Source organism: Solanum lycopersicum, chromosome 5, assembly GCF_036512215.1.
Source record: "Solanum lycopersicum chromosome 5, SLM_r2.1".
In the NCBI taxonomy this organism is placed as follows: Eukaryota; Viridiplantae; Streptophyta; class Magnoliopsida; order Solanales; family Solanaceae; genus Solanum; species Solanum lycopersicum.
Genome location: NC_090804.1, coordinates 65,104,035 through 65,123,645, shown reverse-complemented (window position 1 = coordinate 65,123,645; position 19,611 = coordinate 65,104,035). Strand labels below are relative to the sequence as shown.

Genomic DNA, 19,611 nt, shown 5'->3' with positions numbered 1-19,611 from the left:
CGAACGCCTTAAGAGTACATTTTCTTGGTGAATTATTTGACCAAGTATACACTAGTGTCCATATTTTTCAACATTGATCACTACGTACTATTGATATGACCATTTTTTTTTCGAAATTTTTATTATTTTTTGGAATAAAGTGAAGTAGGATTGGAACTGAATAATAAGTTGACTTGACACTCTTTTCATGTTGAAGAAAAAATATTAAATGTGTTGAATAACTTGACCGTCTTTGTTTTGATGAGAACAAAGCCATCAAATTTTGAGATATTTGTCAAAACAATAAATATTTTTTTATTTTTAATTCAAGTTTTAGATATGATATTATCTTTAAATAAGAAATATTTTATCCTTGAAATGAGACTTTTCGATATGAATTTCAGATAATCAGTTAAGTTTAAAAATATATATAAATTTATATTTTGCGAGAAATAAAAAATAAAAAAGTAAAACAATATCGAATATGTTTACTATTGGTTTAAGTAATACAACAACAAATCTATTATATAATCTTACAAAGAGAGTTTGTTAAAAAAAAAATTTGACAAGTAAGGAAAATAATTTTTTTTGATGAAATCGCTATAACAACAGCGAATTTTGTGTTTTTGTAAAAAATTAACATGTCAATTTTGTCAGAAGAAATCGCTCCGTCATGAGTGATTTTTCTCTTTTGGTTTAAAAAAGAATTAATGTATTTGTTTGAAATTTTTAACATTTTTTTTACCCTTTTAACTTCGGACTCATAAAATATGTACGTAAATTTCACTCCTACCTTGAAGATAACTATAAATAATAGTTCTGAGAAGGGTAAAATGTGTAAAATTGTATGCGAGATCTTAAACTACAACAATAAAAAAATTATGATAGTTATTTTGCGACAATAGTGTAATTGTTGTTATATCATATTTAGCTACAATCATAAATATGAATATTTATAACCAATATTTTATTCAAATATCACCAAAAATTTTAGCAATATTGAATGTAATAACATTTACTCAATTTCTATTAAACATTTTCCAATAATATTAAAAGTAAAACATTGTTATCATTGAATATCTCCTTTTACTATAGTGCACACACTATTGTCTACATTTTTCAACCATATCATCACTATCCTTTTATATAAAAAAGAATAATCATATATATATATATATATATATATATATATATATATATATATAAGTAAATGATGAATTGAATAAGTTTAGACTTGACCCAAGAGTACTATTTTCATGTTGAAATTTTTATAAAAATATTGGAATAATTTGACCTTGAAATATTTATAAAAATATTGGAATAATTTGACCATTGTTATTTTGCATGCTGAGAGAATAAAACATCGAATATACCATCAAATTTTTGATAGAGTGAGATACTTTTATTCTAAATATCTTCGAGTTTTAGATACGAAATTATTTTTGATAATTAAAATTGAAAAGATAAATATTTATCATTCAAAAAAAAAAAGTCGATGTAAATCTAAATTAATAAGAAATATTTGGTATCGAATGAACCGATTATTAGTGAGATGACTAAATCCAATAATTAAATAATTAAATAAGGAATATATTGACAATGTTAGAAATTAGAGAAGGGGTCAAAATTTCCCCATAAATTTTCCATGGTGAGTGTGAGAGTTGGACCTTTTTAATTGTTTAGAGGTGTATTTAATTAAAAAAAAAATAACGTTAAGCATATTTATGAGTCAATAGATTATAACAACAACTATAATGAATATATATATATAGTGTGATTCATAGGTAATTATGTGAATGATAAAATATGTGCATATTTGAAGATACACTATGTTATGCATGTTTAATTACCTCTCTATGCAGGATTATATAGAAGATTTAACACTACACAATGTTATTTAATATCACGGAAAAGGTTTAAAAACGTCAATTTATTAGATGTCCTACCAAGGCTGTATGAAATAGAATGAAGGGTTAGGGTTCCTTCCACGTATTGGATCAAAATTGATTTTACTTAACACTGGTTAATGAAAAGGGGAACCGAAAATCTATGTCCCTTAAACAATTAGACATCGAGATGTAAAACTCGCTTCATTTAAATAAGGATAAAACTCTTCTTGATTAAACACCAGTTATTTTGAAATAAAATGAACAGGTAAAAACTATAATTATGTTGAAGTGGACTAATGTTGAGAGTATTGATCCATCAATATTTTGATTACAATAAATACAAATTTCATCTGAAATCTATAGTTGTAGAAATTGTCTAAAACAGAAGAAACCAACTAATAAAACATCAAAATGTTACAAATTTCCTTGTAGAGGTACACATATTACAGCTTCCAAAATTGTTACTTTACCTGTAACTTGTCTCAATTGTATATTTTCAATTTAGCTTAATCTGCTCAAGCAGCAATCAATGGCTTGTTTTCCAGCAATAAGGAATCAGAATCCTCCTCCGAATACGTCAACATCCTTTCTAGAAGTTCTTGTATATCAAGTGCAATCACCATCACTGTGATGCTATTCCGGCCTCTCCAGCATCCTATAGCGATAGTGGATGCATCCACTTGAGGTTCCGGCAAGGTCTTATTGTCTAAGGAAATGGAGAGAAAATTTTACGAGAGAAACAAACAAGTGGTGTTTACTCAAATGAAGATACCAGATCACAACTAACCTTTATTCAAAATCACTACACAACAACCAAACTGCAGCTTTGAAGCCTTTTTCCCAAATTCAGCATCCACAAAATCACCAAATTTAATGCTCTTGTACTGCAAAAGAAGCTTGAAATCTACAGGAGATGCATACACTATTTGTTTGGTAATATGTGGCAGCAGTAATGGTACTCCTTCAGATGTTATGCGGAATACACATTCTGTAGAAACATCTTTTTGCCGCTCCTGCAACATTGAAAAGAGAAGATGGAAAGGTTATCTAATAGTCCAATGGATGGAGGTCAGGGGAAAGAATGACATAAAGGGTCATTCAAGCGGTGCCCTCCTATAGTTAGCTACTTTTTTTTAAGAGGGTTTGACAGTCTTGCTTTTTCCTGTACCTCCTTTCCTTTCTGGGGGTTGGGTGATGTAGGATGCGAAGTTCTTTCTGAAGAAAACTTCGTAAAAGATGGATGTTCAAACACATGCACATGAATCTATAGAATGACATGAGCTCAAAACAGAAATCTCAAGTGTCAAATTTGAGTGACTTACAAACATCTTGAGCCCAACAGCAGCGATCTTGAGCTGCTCACCAGCTACAAAATTGAGTTTAAGAACTTCTTTCACAGATTTAGATACATAATAAACTCTTTTCACATGGTCGATATCAGTATTCCTCACAATCAAATGACCTTTGAATGGAAAGGATTCCTTAATGCCATAGAAGGCCTTTATCTGACCCACTGCTGTCTCCTCGTGGTAAAATAATATTGGGTCAATCCCTCTCCATCTTCCTCGCATCTGTAACTTTCTACTCCCTTTAACCAACTCAGGACCAGCATTTCCATCACTGGAAGGTTTAATCAGCTCCAGCCTCTTTCCTTCCACTAATTTACTGGGGTCAGTATCCAGTGTAGCTTTGTCATTTCCATTTTCAAGAATATTAGCATCATCCATAATCACTTCAGATAGTTGAGTACCTACAGAATCCACTTGCTCAACTTCATCAGCATTTATATCTTTGATCTTAGGTAAACTTTGTGCTTGGAAATTGCCCGTAGAAGTTGTCTTTCCAGGCTGATAGCAATGCTTCTTTTGTGTGACTGCAAATCATAAAGAACAGAATCTCAATACATACACAAGTAAAGCTCAAAATATAGACAGAAAATTGTATTATGACATCAAGGGTGTGCCATGATAGCTCACGTATCGGCAATCTGGCATTGATGGCTTCAAACTTATTTACACTGAGAGCCTAGAGTGTTTGAAGAGAGCATGGAAAGAATACCTCAAGAACCAGTCTGGTTATTCAAAGGAAGAGACAAAGACAACAAACAAAGGATCCTAGGAGACCGCCCAAGTCCAATCAACATTAAGTCCTTGAAGTGCTACAAAAGGTCAAGGAAACTAAGCTTTCAAGTCAAATGTATCCTAGGAAAAAAGAAATACAAAGATGAGAGGAACGTGGACCAAAAAACGCCTCCACATTCCAAAAGATGGAGCCTGGCAATGAAGGAGGTGATGGAGCACCACATGGAAACAAAATGATTATCAAAGATGAGGCCAACTGTAGAAGAAGCTCACCAAAAATGGCTCCATGATTATCAAATGTGGAGACATGAACCCTAAGAATTACAAATTCCAGCCTATGTGTCATCCAAGGCTAGTTTACGGATATCTATTACTATTGTTAGCTTCTACATAGACCTGTATAAATATCTTAGTTTCCTGTTTTGACAAGCTAGCTAGTTTTTGGACGATTAAAATCATACTCTTCTGGGTGACTCTTTGTATCTCTTCAAAGAACCTTCTTGGAATTCTTCTTTCTATGGCTTCGTGTAATGAGTTCAACTATCTTCCCCCTTGGATTATTCTAATAATTGAATAGCTTAGAATTCTCCTTTCTTTCTTTTAATTTTCTGTCAAGCTCAACCTTATTTCTACTTTTATCCTTGTGTTCTATCTAGTTTTTTTTCATTACTTGTTCTATTTCCTCATTTTTGCATCTTGGTTGCTATCATATGGTAGTAGAGCTTAGGCTAAGGAGTTGTTCTTAAAAGCATTGTTCTCTGTTTTTCTATAATCTAGAAATCACAAAAAAGAGTTACCGTTATTGAAGTTTTGAGTTCTTGTTCTTCAAGTTTCGAATCTGATTTCAAAACTTGAACCACAACAGAAGATATCGTTGTGCAGATGCTCTATTTGAACTAGCCATATAAAGCATACTTCAATGTTTAATGCCCCACTTTTATACTTCTGACAAATGGTTGATGTTTTAACTCACCTGGCAAAGGAGAAAGTTTGTGAAAGACAGCAATAAAGAAGGCTCCACTGTTCTGGTCATGTGGCACTATCCTCATACTACGTTCCAATGGTAGAGTTGAAGCTTCCTCGTCCAAGATTGTAGTAGGAGTTGCAGGATCCTGCACCATCCCAACACCATTTTGAGAATGGCCATTACTCCCCTTATCACGCAATTGACTTCTCCTTGCATCATCACCATGCTCGGGTTCATCCACGTAGCCTTTGCCAGAGGGAAACATTCCAGGAACAACGGCAGCTCTGCGAGAGTTATGAACTTCGTTATAAGAAGTCAACCACACCCCTTTATCTTGAACCTGCATGCACAGAAGAACAAATATCAATCAAATTCAATGAAGCAGCGCGTACAGCAACCATACCTGTTTAACACAAATGGAATTAAGAATTGAAGGATGGATACTAGTCTTTACTTCTGCACCGGCTTGTACTACTAATAGGCAGATATAGAATTAGTAGAACTCATAACAAAGCGAGGCTCACTGAAGCCTTCCATGTCAGATAAACTGAAACAAAATAGAAAGAACTTCTGATATTTAACTAGTTTCACTGACATAATTCTCGTCCTATACGTTTTTGAATTAGCAAAACTTATAAAGCTGAATTACATTATACCCAACTTTGGCTCAGTGTAATACAGAAAAGTCAATGACTGCTCAATATTAAGAGCAGGTTGACATATCACATTAAAAAGGAATATGACTGACTGTGAAGCTTTTTAGATCAACAGAATTTTCTTGTTTTGCGGGGCTTGCAAGGAAATATGCAAGGGTTGAAGAGTATCCTTGAAACTGATAGAAAAGGAAAATTTACTGCCAAATCGTGTTATGAGAACCTACTGCAGAAAATGCTCAGACACCAAACAGGTCTTGGAAATCTATTTGAAAAATAAAGGCACCTCACAAGATGGCTGTTTTTCATGGTTGGCACCATATGAGGCTTAGCTTCATACAGGAAAGGACCACCTTCAGAAAGGAGGAGTGTCTACTTGCAACAGGTGCTACCCTCAGTAGAACTCCCCTCTATTTTTTCATTTTCTATTATAACCTTGTCATTGAATGTCAATGTCCCAACCTTTGATCAAACCAAGTTGACCAAAATCTGAACATCACATGGAGAAGAGATCAAGATGAGCACCAAAAAGTTAACCACAAACCTTCCATTTTTTCAGACCTGGCCTTCTAACAAGCTGAGGAAGTTCACTGGAGACATCAATTAGTTCAGCAGATCCTCCACACCTTCTCAATATCTGAGAAACAAGAGAAAAATCAGATTTTATGAGAAGGAATGTTGGACTTACAATTTATAACGTTTATCAAAATTGCTATCTCTCTGTCATTCAGGAAATTATTATGATTATGTCATCAGCAACAAAAAGCAAACATGTGGAACATTTGTCATACTAGGGACAGAGAGGCTGCACATTCAGCTACTATTTTGACATTTTTATTCAACATTGAAGAGAGAAATCCAAGTATTTTCCATAAAATCCATGATATAAACTAATTACAACTGTGTCCATTATACTGATGGAGTATAGTCGTTGATGTAGCAAAGGAAAACATATGAAGAAATCAAAGAAAAAGAATATTTGCACCACATCAGCCCACTTGTTGATATAAGTTAGAACAAGAGTAGGCATACATAATTTTGACAAGCCCGGGTGTCGAGACAGGAGGAAGAAAAAAAGGGAGGGCTGTAAATAAGAAAATCCAGCTAAAGAATGTGCAGCCATTGCAATGATTGAAGAGCTCACTAAGGGTTCCTTTTTTTCCACTCTCCCACCCTACTGCAATCGAGCAAGACCTATACTCAATAATCTTCTTTTTCTGTTTTTTTATACTTTCAATAGTATCACTCATTAATTTCTGGGAACCTAAAAATGAGCAAAATTTTCATTTGGTAACATACTCTACACATTTAACAGAATCGTAATCAACATGTGTTGTTTTCTTTCTCAGATTACCTCGGCAACCACAGCCTCGTTCTCAATGGGATTCATTGAGCAAGTTGAATAAACCATCCTTCCACCAACTTTAAGCAGAGACATTCCTGAAATATATGTATGAACAACCATGTGTCAGTTGAAGGCTTTTCATAAAGAAGGAGGGGTCTTACTCAGAAGGAATTGTATAGTGCTCTAAAGTCCTAACCCCTCAAGTGTTTCAGAAACCTTACATGCTGGTCCAGTTACCAGAACGGCAGCACCTATCCAAAGCCCGGACTTTCACAAAACGTCTCCTAAAGACTTAAGCTTCCTTTTTCTATATAATTCAAGAAACAACATCCTTAGCAGGAAAAATATACCCGCAAAAATTTGAGCAACAAAATTATAGTTTAACTGATGTCGCTTCTTGAACGACATACAATTAATCTAATGCTTTTGTGGTTCCATCATGTTCGAGAAACTAGAATCTTTTCCTTTCTATCCTTACTTTGTAAAGGAATAATCTTTTAAAATTTTAATCAACCATATTGAAATAGCTTGTTTATGCCATACCTCTTTGATGTGTATGGCAGATCCATTTCTTATTTGATTGGTGCTATCAACAACTACTATTGTGCCTCAGTCCCAAACAAATTGGAATTGGCTATATGAATCCCCACTTTCATTTAAGCTCATTTCATATCATCATACTAAATAAGTAAACGAGAAAGAAAACCAAACACATAGACAAATACAATATTATAACAATATATTAGAATCTCTCGAACAGGTCTAAAACCTTTCCTCAATTAGTAGCTATTACAAATATGGATCTTCTTTTTCCATTGAACCCTATCTTTAGCTATGTCTGAATTGATAAAAAGCATTTGTAGACCTTTTGAGACAACTTTCTTCCATGTGATTTTAGATCTACCCTGTCGGCTTTTAACTCCTTAACTTACCATAGTTTCACACCTACAGAGAAGTGCATTCGCAGCAAAATATGTCCAGACCATCTCAAGTGATCTTTTCGTATTTTATCCTCAATGTCTGCTACTTGTACAGTTGTACCTTCAGCGAATAAAGTCATTTTTAATCTTATCTAATATGATATGCCCGCACATCCATCATAGCATCCGCATCTCCACAACACTCATCTTGTGGATATGTTGGACTCTAGCAGTCCAACATTCACTACCATACAACATTTGTCTATAGTGGCACAAAAACAGTTTGTGACCTCTTTCACAGTGGAAGAACTGAAGAAACAAGATACAGTGGCCCAGTGTTTTGAGCTTGTAACTTCCATGTTGGAGGTCTCAAGTTCGAAATCCCTTGCCAGCGAAAGCAAGGGGTTTGCCTTCTGGGTCGAGGTCATCGCACCGGGTTTGCCTAGTGCGGATTACCTCTCCTATGTGGTTTGCGAGCTATTGCATAGGAGGGGGGGTTTTACCCTGTGCGCACCCAAAGGGTAGCGGCTGCGGGTTTCCCTTGTCATCAAAAATAAATAAAGGCACCCGTATGCCTTAACATATGCTACAGTTGTCGAGACGAGGTAACCACTACTACTGCACCTTTGTGAGACAAAGTATAAAGTGCAGTATTCCACTACTAGTACTACTATTCTTCTCAATACAGAAACGGACACATAATATGTGATACAGGAAATATCGATCAATCAATCAATTAAGCTTCACTTCCATAAGTTGTGGTGCCTATATGAAACCATTAATACAACTGTATTCAGATCCATTTCATCCAAATGTACTAAATAACGGCTTTTAAGGCAATCAGGGGCACTCGAAATCCCACGCTTATCCCTACTCCTACATGGATATTTAGCTTAGTCCCAGCTTGTTGGTGACACATATATGGATCCTTTACTTTCATTATGTTTTATTCTAAGTGGTAAGTCTATGAATTCAATAGATTTTAAAACTTTTCAGACAACTCCCTCTATATAATTTTAGGTTTACCTCGTACCTTTTATTAACTTTAGTTGCAGTGTCATAAGTCATATCTATGGGGACCAGACAGCCTGGAAGTCTGCATCGGAAATAGTCAAATCATCTCAAACGACCTTATCTTATTTTATGTTTGTGTCACTTCCACAAGTGTGATCATTTTTAACATTTTTCAATCTTGATCTTGGATATCAAGATGTATCTTGAGCCCATAACAGGAAAAAAGACTTGGAGTCAACCAACTCCTCCTTAAGCACAAACTCAAAGGTAGTGCCAGCTAAAATCATAAGCTGCCGCATGATAGGTTAGTGATGGTCAGCTTATCAGTTAGAAGACCAATGTACAATTAAGAGAGAGAGAGAGAGAATAATGAACCTCGCATTGCTATCTGAACCTGTAGCCCATGTAGACCATTACCCATTCCTGCATTCCTGTGCAGAAGGAAAAATAAAGAGATGTGAAGGGGACACGAGACAATTGTATTGATTGCAGAAGGCAAAATGAAAGAGATAAGTACTAGTAATTCGTAATAAACTACCATCTTCTCCATATATCAGGGGCCTTTCGTAAAGTGCCATCACCACTGCATGGAACATCACATAAGACACGATCAAATAGAAGTTGATCAATATCAAGTTCTTTCACTTCTTGTGGCTCAGAACCTTCTCCATAAGTTCTTTTCAAATGACAGCTAGGGAAGTGCTGTGCTTCGTGATTTGTGACTATCAAGTTGGCAGTGGACATTCTCTTTGTTTGATGGATGAGAAGGTTACACCTTTGAACATCAGCGTCATTTGCTAAGACCTGTATAACGAGGCATTTCAAAGAGAAACATCAAATGTTACAAGGATCCAGAGAATACATTTTTCAATTTTGCAAGGATGGATCGGAGAGAGTATATGACGCCAACAAAGATGGATGAAAGAACTAGGGAGAGTGTTGCATTGACATCAATGATGTTAAGAGAGAAAATGAGGAAAAAGAGAGACCATTCCACCAGGTAATGATCCCGGTTCAGCTGAGTGGTGTATCATCTCAAGTAACTGAAACGTTTTCGAACCAGGAGCTGCACACACTGCAAGATACAGGGACAGTAAAGTTTCTATTTATCCAGATTGATATTCACATATTAATGAAGAATGGAAAAAATGAACTTAGATGCAGAATATTAAAGAATAGTTAACTGTCAAGAATGAAATCATCTGGCCGTACATCCAGGAACAGAGGAGGGACCTGAGTCAAAGCAGTCACGTGATGAATAAAGGGTACAATGTTAACTGATTTTTTTGAGAAAGACCAATAAAAAGAAATTGACAAAGTTAACTGATATATACCAAACAAATCAGCATAACAATAATTGGCTCACCATGCTAACAGCCTCCTGTCTTGTAATGTTACCAATCTCATTTTGTAGCTTCAAGAACCCGTGGAACCTGAATGTTTTATGTGATGACAACAATCAATATTAGAGACTACCAAAAGTTGTCTTCAATTACAATTCTGTAAATTTTCTGACTGTATACAGATTCTAGGAAAAAGAATTGCATAATTTTTTATGAAGGTGGGAAGAACTACCTGGAAGAGTGTAAGATTTTTTATATCCAAAACTGGGAACAAGAAAATGGACCTCTAGATGTACAATTTTCATGTGAGATGTGCATTTTCTTCATTTGAACATAATTATACGACAACTACGTCAATCCTAGAGATGTTCACACAGGACTATATGAATCCTCTGTATCTATTTCTGCTCCATCAGATCCATTCTTTCCACCATTGAATAATCTCTCTTTAAGAACAAATTAAGGACTCTCTGAAGCAAGAGATTATCTCTAATTCTCACACGTATTTTATCATGCAAGCTCTAGCAGACCTCTTCTTTATAAGTAAAAGGTGGAATCTCCAATAAAACTTAAGAGACTTCTATTCAAAGGACCAGATGTAAGTAATACCAATAGCGGTTAACCTTAAACCAACTAACTGGTACCGCCTACAAGGATATTTTGCTTCTGTTGTGTTATATACCAGCCGAATTTGCATGAATTCCAAGAAATTATGTCTTTTTAAGAGAACTTCTTTCCATATGGTTTAAGGTCTACCTCATCCCGTAATAATACCTAAAACCGTCATGATGACACGGGTGCATTTAGGAGCTGTTAGAACATAACTAAACCATTGCAGGCCATATTATTTCGTCTAACCAGGTATAACAACATATCTATCTTATGCAATTTTACGACACCCGTCTTACAGAAATGTCGACAATATATCCCTACATACGCTGCCACATAGTATTGTTAGTCTCACACATTTTATAAAACATATCTTCACTTTGTAAAATATCCTCCTATTGCACTATCAAGGCATTCTCTAGAAAGACTGAACCTAGATATCTGAAGTGTCAATATTTAGTTACTGCAGTCCAGTCTAATCATGCCTCAAACTTTACTTTTCTTGTATTGGCTACACTGATTGTGCATATATCCTATCATCCTTGCACCTATCCTAAAACTCTCAGTTTCGAGTGTTCTGCCACAAATCAAGCTGTAGTTAACTCTCCCACTAGTTATATCAACACCAACATAGGCCCGTAAATAACATATACTCTGGAACTCAATCTCGTAGACTGTTGGTTAACTCATTCACAAATAGGAGAAACCAGTACAGGCTAAAATTAATTCCTAGATAAACCATGGTTATTGAAAACTCTACATTTTCTTCCATTGTTCTACATTTTGGCACCTCCTTCAAACATATCCTTTAGGGAATTTATGTATTTGAGATGAAATTTTTTCCTCTCTAGCACATACTAAGGATTTCTTTACGTACACTACCATATGGAAAACCCTCTTCCTCTTCCTATAACAAAAGACACTCAAATGTTTGGTTGATGAACAAGACTTTCTTTTCGAAAGATAGTTGATAAGCAAGATTTTATTTCCAAATACTTCATTGAAACCATCGAGCGGAAATCAGAAGCCTTCTCTAGTTTTTAAACATCTCATGGAAACACCATCACACATGCCCTAATATTATTTGCATCATACCTTAGATGTGTGGCAAGAAACAATCAACTATTCTAGAAGTTGCAAACCAAGTTGCATCTAAAACATTTGATGATAAGTGGAATAAGATGCAAAGAATATATAGGTTTAAATTTATCAGTTCTATTGAAGTTGGGGATCAAATTTTCATTCATACCAAGATAAAAAATGCCCAATAAATGGAATTTTGGAGTTCGAACATGATTTGTGATATTATTCTCATATCTTCGATCACAATTATATTCCTCTCACTATCATCTGATGGAAATTTTCAAAAAGTATACAATAGAAAATTATAAATTAACTGAATTGGTAAAAAAAATCGGCAGTACTACAGAGATGCTTTACACAGAGAAAAAGGGAAAAAAAGATATTTTCTTCAGTCCTACAATGTGAGACCAGCAGGGAGAAAGGAGCTAAGGAAGCTCAAAAGGTTGAACTTGTTTCAGACTCGAGTTTAGCACCAGTGTCAACAACCACTTGAACTGATGTTCATGTATTCAAAAGGTCAAATAGATTATTGGCTCATAACAAGGATTGAAAACTTGAAGTGTCTTTTCCATAAAGCAATACTTATTACTCCCTATGTCCCTATTCTATGTGGCATACTTTCCTTTTTAGTTTGTCCCAAAAGAAAAACATCTTTCTATATTTAGGAACATTAAACTTTAAACTTCTCATGGTACTCCAAGTGAGATGATCAATAGCACACAGATGTTTGGCTTGCTTTAGACCAAAAGTTTCAAAAGCCTTTCTCTCTTTAAACCTCATGAACAGTCAAAAATCACACATCAATTGGGATGGATGAGTATTATCTGTGATAGATTTAGGTATGATCTTTTTTCAGATAAAAATTATTTCACAATATTCAAAAGTTACAGCATAAGCAGAAACTGGATCTCTAACCTCTCAAGTATTTTGTTTTTCCTCAACTGCTTGCGAGAAAAAGTTGACTGCCAGGCAAGATTCTCTGGATACCAAGGTAATGGTCTTATTGCTACAACCTCACTCCCATCTGTCCCCTGAATCACAAACCCGATTTGGAAATATTATTGAATAGCAGGGTCTGAGCTAGAAGCAGCATACATAGTGCAGAAAGTTCATAATTCAGTAAGAAAAAGTAATCACAATCAGCTGATGAACCTCTTCTTGCAGAGATTTCATAAAATCATTCTCCAACTTTGCTTGAATTTCCAAGTAGCATTGGCTACTGCATCATTAAAAAACACAATGATGAATACGTAAGTAAACGATTTGCGTGGGACAAGGTAATCATGAAACCTTGGCCGATATATCTGGCAGCTCATATTGTTTGTTGACCATAATTTATGAATTCAGTTATCATAGGGAGCATATACAATGATGAATACGTAAGAAATTATCAACAAAGGAACTCTAACCGCAAATGAGCCTGTACAAGAAATTCATTTTAGAGAAGAAGATGGAATGCGGGAACAATTCATAGCTCAAATTATTCAAGATCACCGGCTAAAAGAATTCGCACCCACCCGGTGATTACTATCTTGAGCTAGTGATTGAAGAAGAACTTGGGTGTCAGCAGGACATGACAATCTAAACCACTAAGGACATGACCCTTGATAGGAAGTTTGGAGGTCGAAGATTAAGGTAGAATGTTGGTAGGTAGTCGAGTGCTGTAGCACCTTTATGTGGAAGATAGGGGGCTAGTCTGCCCTTTGCCTTATAAGTAGTATTATTATTTAATACTTATGTAGTATCTTTTACTACATCTTTTATTTGTTACTTCTTTGCTTCACTGGTTGTTTTTAGCTTGCCACTTTTTGCATTATTTTTTTTCTTTTCTAGCCTGTTCTGGTAATGCGTCATTGTGCTGAGGTATATCTGAAACAACCTCTCTACCCCCACAAAGGTACGAGTAAAGTATGTGTACATCCTACCCTTCCCACACCCACTTATGAGATTACACTGGATGTGTTACTGCAGAGCAAGAGAACACATGAAGACAAATGCAATGTACATTGTCCTTTTCAGATCACACTTCTCAATGCAGAAATAAGATTTATATGATGTGGAATATCATCGCTAGGTTATACAATTGTTTGTCTATCTAATAAACAGAAAGGTAAATAACAACAATAACAATATATCTAGTGTAGTCACACAAGATGGGGCCTTAGGAGGGTAGGGTCACGCAGACCATACTCCTACCTACGAAGGTAGAGAAGTTGTTACCAAAAGACCCCCAGCTCAGGTAATGCAAATCAAAGAACATACAGAAGGAAAGAAATAAAACATGTAAATAAATAGAGAGGTTATCAAATGATAAATGAAAAGATACAGACCTTGAATTGATCCTGAAAGCAGCTGGTAATTCACTTCGAAGACAGTCCATAAAAGTATTCCATTCTTCTGGCGGCACAATCCCTTGCTCCTATACAGTCATGCACATACTATTACCCAAGTCCATAAATTTGTTTACACTCATTGCATGTATACGAAAAACAAATGAAAAAAGATAAGTTACTCCTTCCATCTCAATTTATACCATATGACACTAACTTATACAGCAAAATATTTCCATTTTGGTTGTCTCAAAAGATTTTAAAACCAATCCATTTCTACACAAATTTCACAACTTTCAAGAATTTAAATACATTAAATTATTCAAATATCCAACTTTGATATGTAGTTTTCCTAATGTTCTATCGGGCTTAAGTTTCCCATCATACTTCAACACTCTCTCTATCTCAATTTATGTGACACATTTGGCTTATCAACAGTAAAGTTAACTAATCTTCGAAGCTATTGTATACGATCAACTCAATATCTTTAAACTAAAACTCAGATATCCAAAACTATAGATCAAGTACTACAAGACATGCAACTCTTCTTAAGTCCATATTGATCAAGTTTAAATCTCGAGAAGCAAAAAGTGTCACATAAATCAGGAATATAATATACACAAGTCATATTAACATCTAAAATTCACAAATAAGGGAGTACCTTATAATACTCTTCAAAGGCAATATTTTGGATGACAAAGGGTTTCCAACCGGGATTACTGTTTTCTCTATTGTTATTATTATCAGCGGTACCATTTTGCTGCTGCTCGGGATCATTTTTGGTGTATTTCCAGTTGTTTTCTCTGCTTTGAAGGAAGTGTTTTCTCTGAGTTCTTGACCTTCCTCTGCCACCCATTTTCCCTCTCGCTGCTGCAAATTCAAATACTGAAAACTCCCTCTCAGAATTGAGAATCTGAGATGGTGGCAAAGGGGAAAAGGAGAGTGAGGAGTTAACAGAAACTGAATTGAAGAAGGTTTAGGCTGGGTTTTACATGATTGGGCTTGAAATGTCGCTAAGGCCCACTTTTTATGCAAACTCTTCTTTATGTCAAAAGGCCCATTTTGAGAAACAATCGATTTGGAGTTTTGGTGAAATAATTTCAATTAGATCGTTGTAGATAGGTTTAAGAGTTTTATCGATTTTATAATCATTATAAATATTATTTGATATTTAAGTTTTGAAAATGTCTTAATAATATAGTGATATTTGTTATTGTGGATCCTAGAATGCTCGAAATTCTAGAAAGAAGAAGTAAAAGATTACTACTCAGAAAGAAAAAAAACATTCTAAAATGAATTTTATTTTGGAGAGATCCTTTATCATAGTTATACGTGTGATTTCCTTCTCAATTAGTGTGTTTCAGTTTTAATTCATATTTAGATATATCATATATAAACAAAATCTAGTATAAACGGTGTAGCGAAATCTTTTTATGAGTACTTAAAATTAAAATTTGTGTCAGATTTTTCCCCACGAAGTATATATATGGGACATCCAAATACATGTATGTTGGATATATTGGGATCAAAATTGAAAGTAATATATTTCAGACACATTATATTTAAGTGGAGTTACATGTATTTGAAAATAATGACTCTTTCAATTGCCGCTCTTTTGAATATATATAACATCGAGATACATGTACTCAGTGTGATTCGCATGCTCACATCCCTCCCTGTATGTATTTATTTGTATTTCAAAGTCTATGCAATAATAAGACTATATGTATGTAGGTGTATTTGACTTTGAATTAATATAAATTATTAATTGGTGAAACAATATATATTCACTTTAATGAGGACAATTTTAAAAACATGATATAAATATTGGTGTAATCAAGTAGTTTTTCCTTTCTTTTTGGATTTTTTCGCTAATAGACAATGTAATAAATTTAATTATGATCCATATTTATAGTTTGCACATTTACGAGTTGTAGTTATAGTTTAAGTTGCTCTATAATTTGTGGGTGAGTACATATAATTTGCTTATATATTCGTATGATCAAGCTATTTTCGTATAAACTTGACATAACAAATTTATACAAACACAAACATTTGAACTTCAAACCATTACACAAAATCATATTTTATAAAAATTTAATTATAGAAAAGTTATACAAATTTTAAATTATACAAACTCGAAACCCCAATTCACGTATATCGTAATATCATCAAATTTTGTTAACGAGTGGTAATTACTAAAAAATATAAGGAAAAATTGTCCTAATAACCTAAAATAAATGGAATAGCTAGTGTTTGATTTAATTGTGCTCCATAGCAAACGTTAGCCAAAGTTTGACATGCGCCTCTCTCCCAAAGTTAACGTTCGTATAATAACATCAATGACATGATGATGAATAAACAAAACAAAAGAATGGCATTAGATAGACGTAATTACAAATATGAAGAGTTCAAAACATAATGCTTTGAAGTGATAAGATTTGGGAGTTTTACGTTTTTACTATTCATTTCCAAAGTATAGTGTTAAGCAAGCATTACCCGAAACACTTGGCAAAAGACTTGTATGCAGGCAATAGAACTTCAGCAACTGCTAGCCTTAAAGACTCGCGCAACTCACTGTCAGGAACTGTCCATTGAGATTGCCTCTGATGAATTTCCTCAAATAACATGTTGAAAGTCTTATATCGTGTTATACACTTAATTATACAATTTACAAATATTTTACTTGAATTCAATTCTAGACAAATGCAAATTTTATATAAATATTGCAGAGAAAAAGGCCAACGAATTATACAATTGCGAATTATACAATTGTAGTGAAATACAATGTTCTCTAGCTTTATACAACAGAAGTGTAGATATTGTGTTTCTGTTTTTGTATAAAGCGAGAGAAAAATATATATCTTCTTGCTATACAATTATAATTATGAATATACATACGTTTTAATTCGATTCAATTATATGCAAAGCAAATTTTATAAAAATATTGTAGCGAAATAGACAACGAATTATACAATTGCAGTGAAATAGGATAGCGAATTATACAATTGCAGCGAAATAGGCCATCAAATTATACAATTTAGCTAGCGTTTGGCTATAGATTTTCAAATATTCTTGGGAAATATTATTTGAGTGAAAATTTGGATGAAATTTCACCATGTGTTTGGCCATAAAATTTGGGAAATATATTTCACCTTTTTAGAAAAATATGATTTATACACACAAGTTTTAAAAACTATCAAAACTAACTAAAAGTTTGTATTACAAGTTAATTGAATGTTAGTTACAATAATAACAAATAATGTTCATGACACTGAAGCAATGTGGTAATTTGGAGTGAGTGCAACAAGAATTATTTCATACATCGTGAAGTAGATAAAGTACATGACTTTGTTACCTAAAGCCAATTTTTAATAATTTTTATCAACAATCATATCATTATTTAATATTCACTAAATATTTCATCACTATTTTGGTGTTCACGTAAAAAATGATGTAATACAATGCAAGCAACTACTAGAGAGGGTGTTTTTGTAAAAGATAAAAAATTGGGGTAAAATTTTAATTTTTAAAATATCCCAAATAATGATATTTGGCCCAAATACTAGAAAAAACTAGTATTTGGAAATTTGGGATATTTGCCAAAAATATTTGCCAAATAATGACAAATTGTATGGACAAACATTATTTGCCAAATTTTTCCCAAATATTATTTGGAAAATTTATGGCCAAACGGGTCATTATACAATTGTATATGTATAGCGAATTATATAGTTTTATGTTTGCTATGGAATGCAATTATGCAAACTTTGATATAACATACAAATATGATTTTTTTGTTTCCTATACGTGAAAGTTGCCCTATAATTTACGGGCCACCAACCAAACCGACCCGTTTTAATCCGTTTACCCGTTTGGAGGTTTTGGGTTTTTCTTGATGAACACTCCATATTTCTTCCACCATAAACCCCTTCTTCTCCTGCAATTCATCTTCCAAAACCCCAACTCTCTGTAAAAATGGGTAGCAATCAAGCAGCATTATCGTTTCTCAAATATCTTGCAGTAGGCGCGGCGGGGATCGGTGCCGGAGCAACAGCTCTCAGCTCATGCCTGTACACTGTCGACGGCGGCCAACGAGCCGTACTTTTCGACCGCTTCAAAGGAATCATCGACGATGTAGTTGGTGAAGGGACTCATTTCTTAGTTCCATGGGTTCAAAAACCCTTCATCTTCGATATCCGCACAAAACCTCACACGTTCTCCTCTTTCTCCGGTACAAAAGATCTCCAGATGGTCCATCTTACCCTCCGTGTTCTCTCTCGCCCAGAAGTTTCACGTCTTCCAAAAATCTTCAAAACCCTGGGTCTCGAGGTACTGAATTCGCATATTTTGTTTATAAACTCTGTATAATGTACCTTACTGTTGCATATAAAGGTTTTTGTAACTTTTTGCATTTTGTATGCTAGTGTATATAGGATTAATGTTTTCATTTTACGATTACAGTATGATGAGAAGGTCCTTCCTTCAATCGGCAATGAAGTTCTCAAATCTGTCGTGGCACAATTCAACGCGGATCAGCTTCTCACTGAGCGTCCACAGGTGTCTGCATTAGTTCGTGAGACTTTGATTCGTCGTGCAAAGGATTTCGACATTGAGCTTGATGATGTGGCGATAACACATTTATCATATGGTGCTGAATTCTCTACGGCTGTGGAAAAGAAGCAGGTTGCCCAGCAGGAGGCGGAGCGGTCAAAGTTTGTTGTGATGAAGGCTGAGCAAGAGCGGAGGGCTGCAATTATTAGGGCTGAAGGAGAAAGTGAGTCTGCTAAGTTGATTTCTGATGCAACTGCAGCTGCTGGTATGGGTTTGATTGAGCTTAGGAGGATCGAGGCTTCGAGGGAGATTGCTTCGACCTTAGCTAAGACTCCCAATGTGTCTTACTTGCCCAAACAGAACATGCTTCTGGGATTGAATGCAGCACGTTGATTAGGTAATTAGGTTAAGTATCCGTCTTCCACGTCTAGTTTTTGATATAAGCACATTGCTCTCTGAAGTAGAATATAGTACAATCTAATCGAGTGAGTAGTTACTGCACGATTCTGTGCCGAAGAGCGAAATGATGAAATACAGAGGTGGGAATTAAGAGCAAAAAGGTTTTCTAACTGCCATATATATGCCTTTCGTTTTCACCTTTTCAGAAGGAACCTTGATAATCTGTTTGTTATCTTCACGTATCTTGGAATCAATCCGTCAATAGTGTTATCTTCACGTATCTTGGAATCAATCCGTCAATAGTGTGGTTGTTGCATTGTTATCTTCTGATGTACAAAGTCTACGCAGTGTCATCTGAAATGCTATCAGATGAAACTGAGTTTATGAATCAGTATAACTGCTATTCATATTATTGTACAGAGGATGGAGGAGATTGGTTAATAAT

The 19,611-nt window shown here is 34.6% G+C and overlaps 2 protein-coding genes across 2 annotated transcripts; one reads left to right on the top strand and one right to left on the bottom strand.

The window, feature by feature from the left end:
* Nucleotides 1–2,110: 2,110 nt before the first annotated feature.
* Nucleotides 2,111–15,206, bottom strand: LOC101256287 (uncharacterized). The gene is made up of 15 exons (XM_004239972.5): nucleotides 14,875–15,206; nucleotides 14,214–14,302; nucleotides 13,036–13,102; nucleotides 12,799–12,914; nucleotides 10,215–10,281; nucleotides 10,033–10,081; nucleotides 9,838–9,923; nucleotides 9,387–9,652; nucleotides 9,224–9,279; nucleotides 6,924–7,009; nucleotides 6,114–6,206; nucleotides 4,923–5,256; nucleotides 3,191–3,741; nucleotides 2,656–2,881; nucleotides 2,111–2,574 (listed from the first exon to the last, which is right to left on the bottom strand). Exons 1-15 carry the CDS (start codon nucleotides 15,067–15,069, stop codon nucleotides 2,384–2,386), a joined length of 2,472 nt encoding a protein of 823 aa, XP_004240020.2. The 5' UTR covers nucleotides 15,070–15,206; the 3' UTR covers nucleotides 2,111–2,383.
* A 2,845-nt stretch (nucleotides 15,207–18,051) lies between these two features.
* Nucleotides 18,052–19,442, top strand: LOC101256592 (prohibitin-3, mitochondrial-like). Its single transcript, XM_004239973.5, has 2 exons — nucleotides 18,052–18,545; nucleotides 18,678–19,442. Exons 1-2 carry the CDS (start codon nucleotides 18,192–18,194, stop codon nucleotides 19,158–19,160), a joined length of 837 nt encoding a protein of 278 aa, XP_004240021.2. The 5' UTR covers nucleotides 18,052–18,191; the 3' UTR covers nucleotides 19,161–19,442.
* Nucleotides 19,443–19,611: the final 169 nt, after the last annotated feature.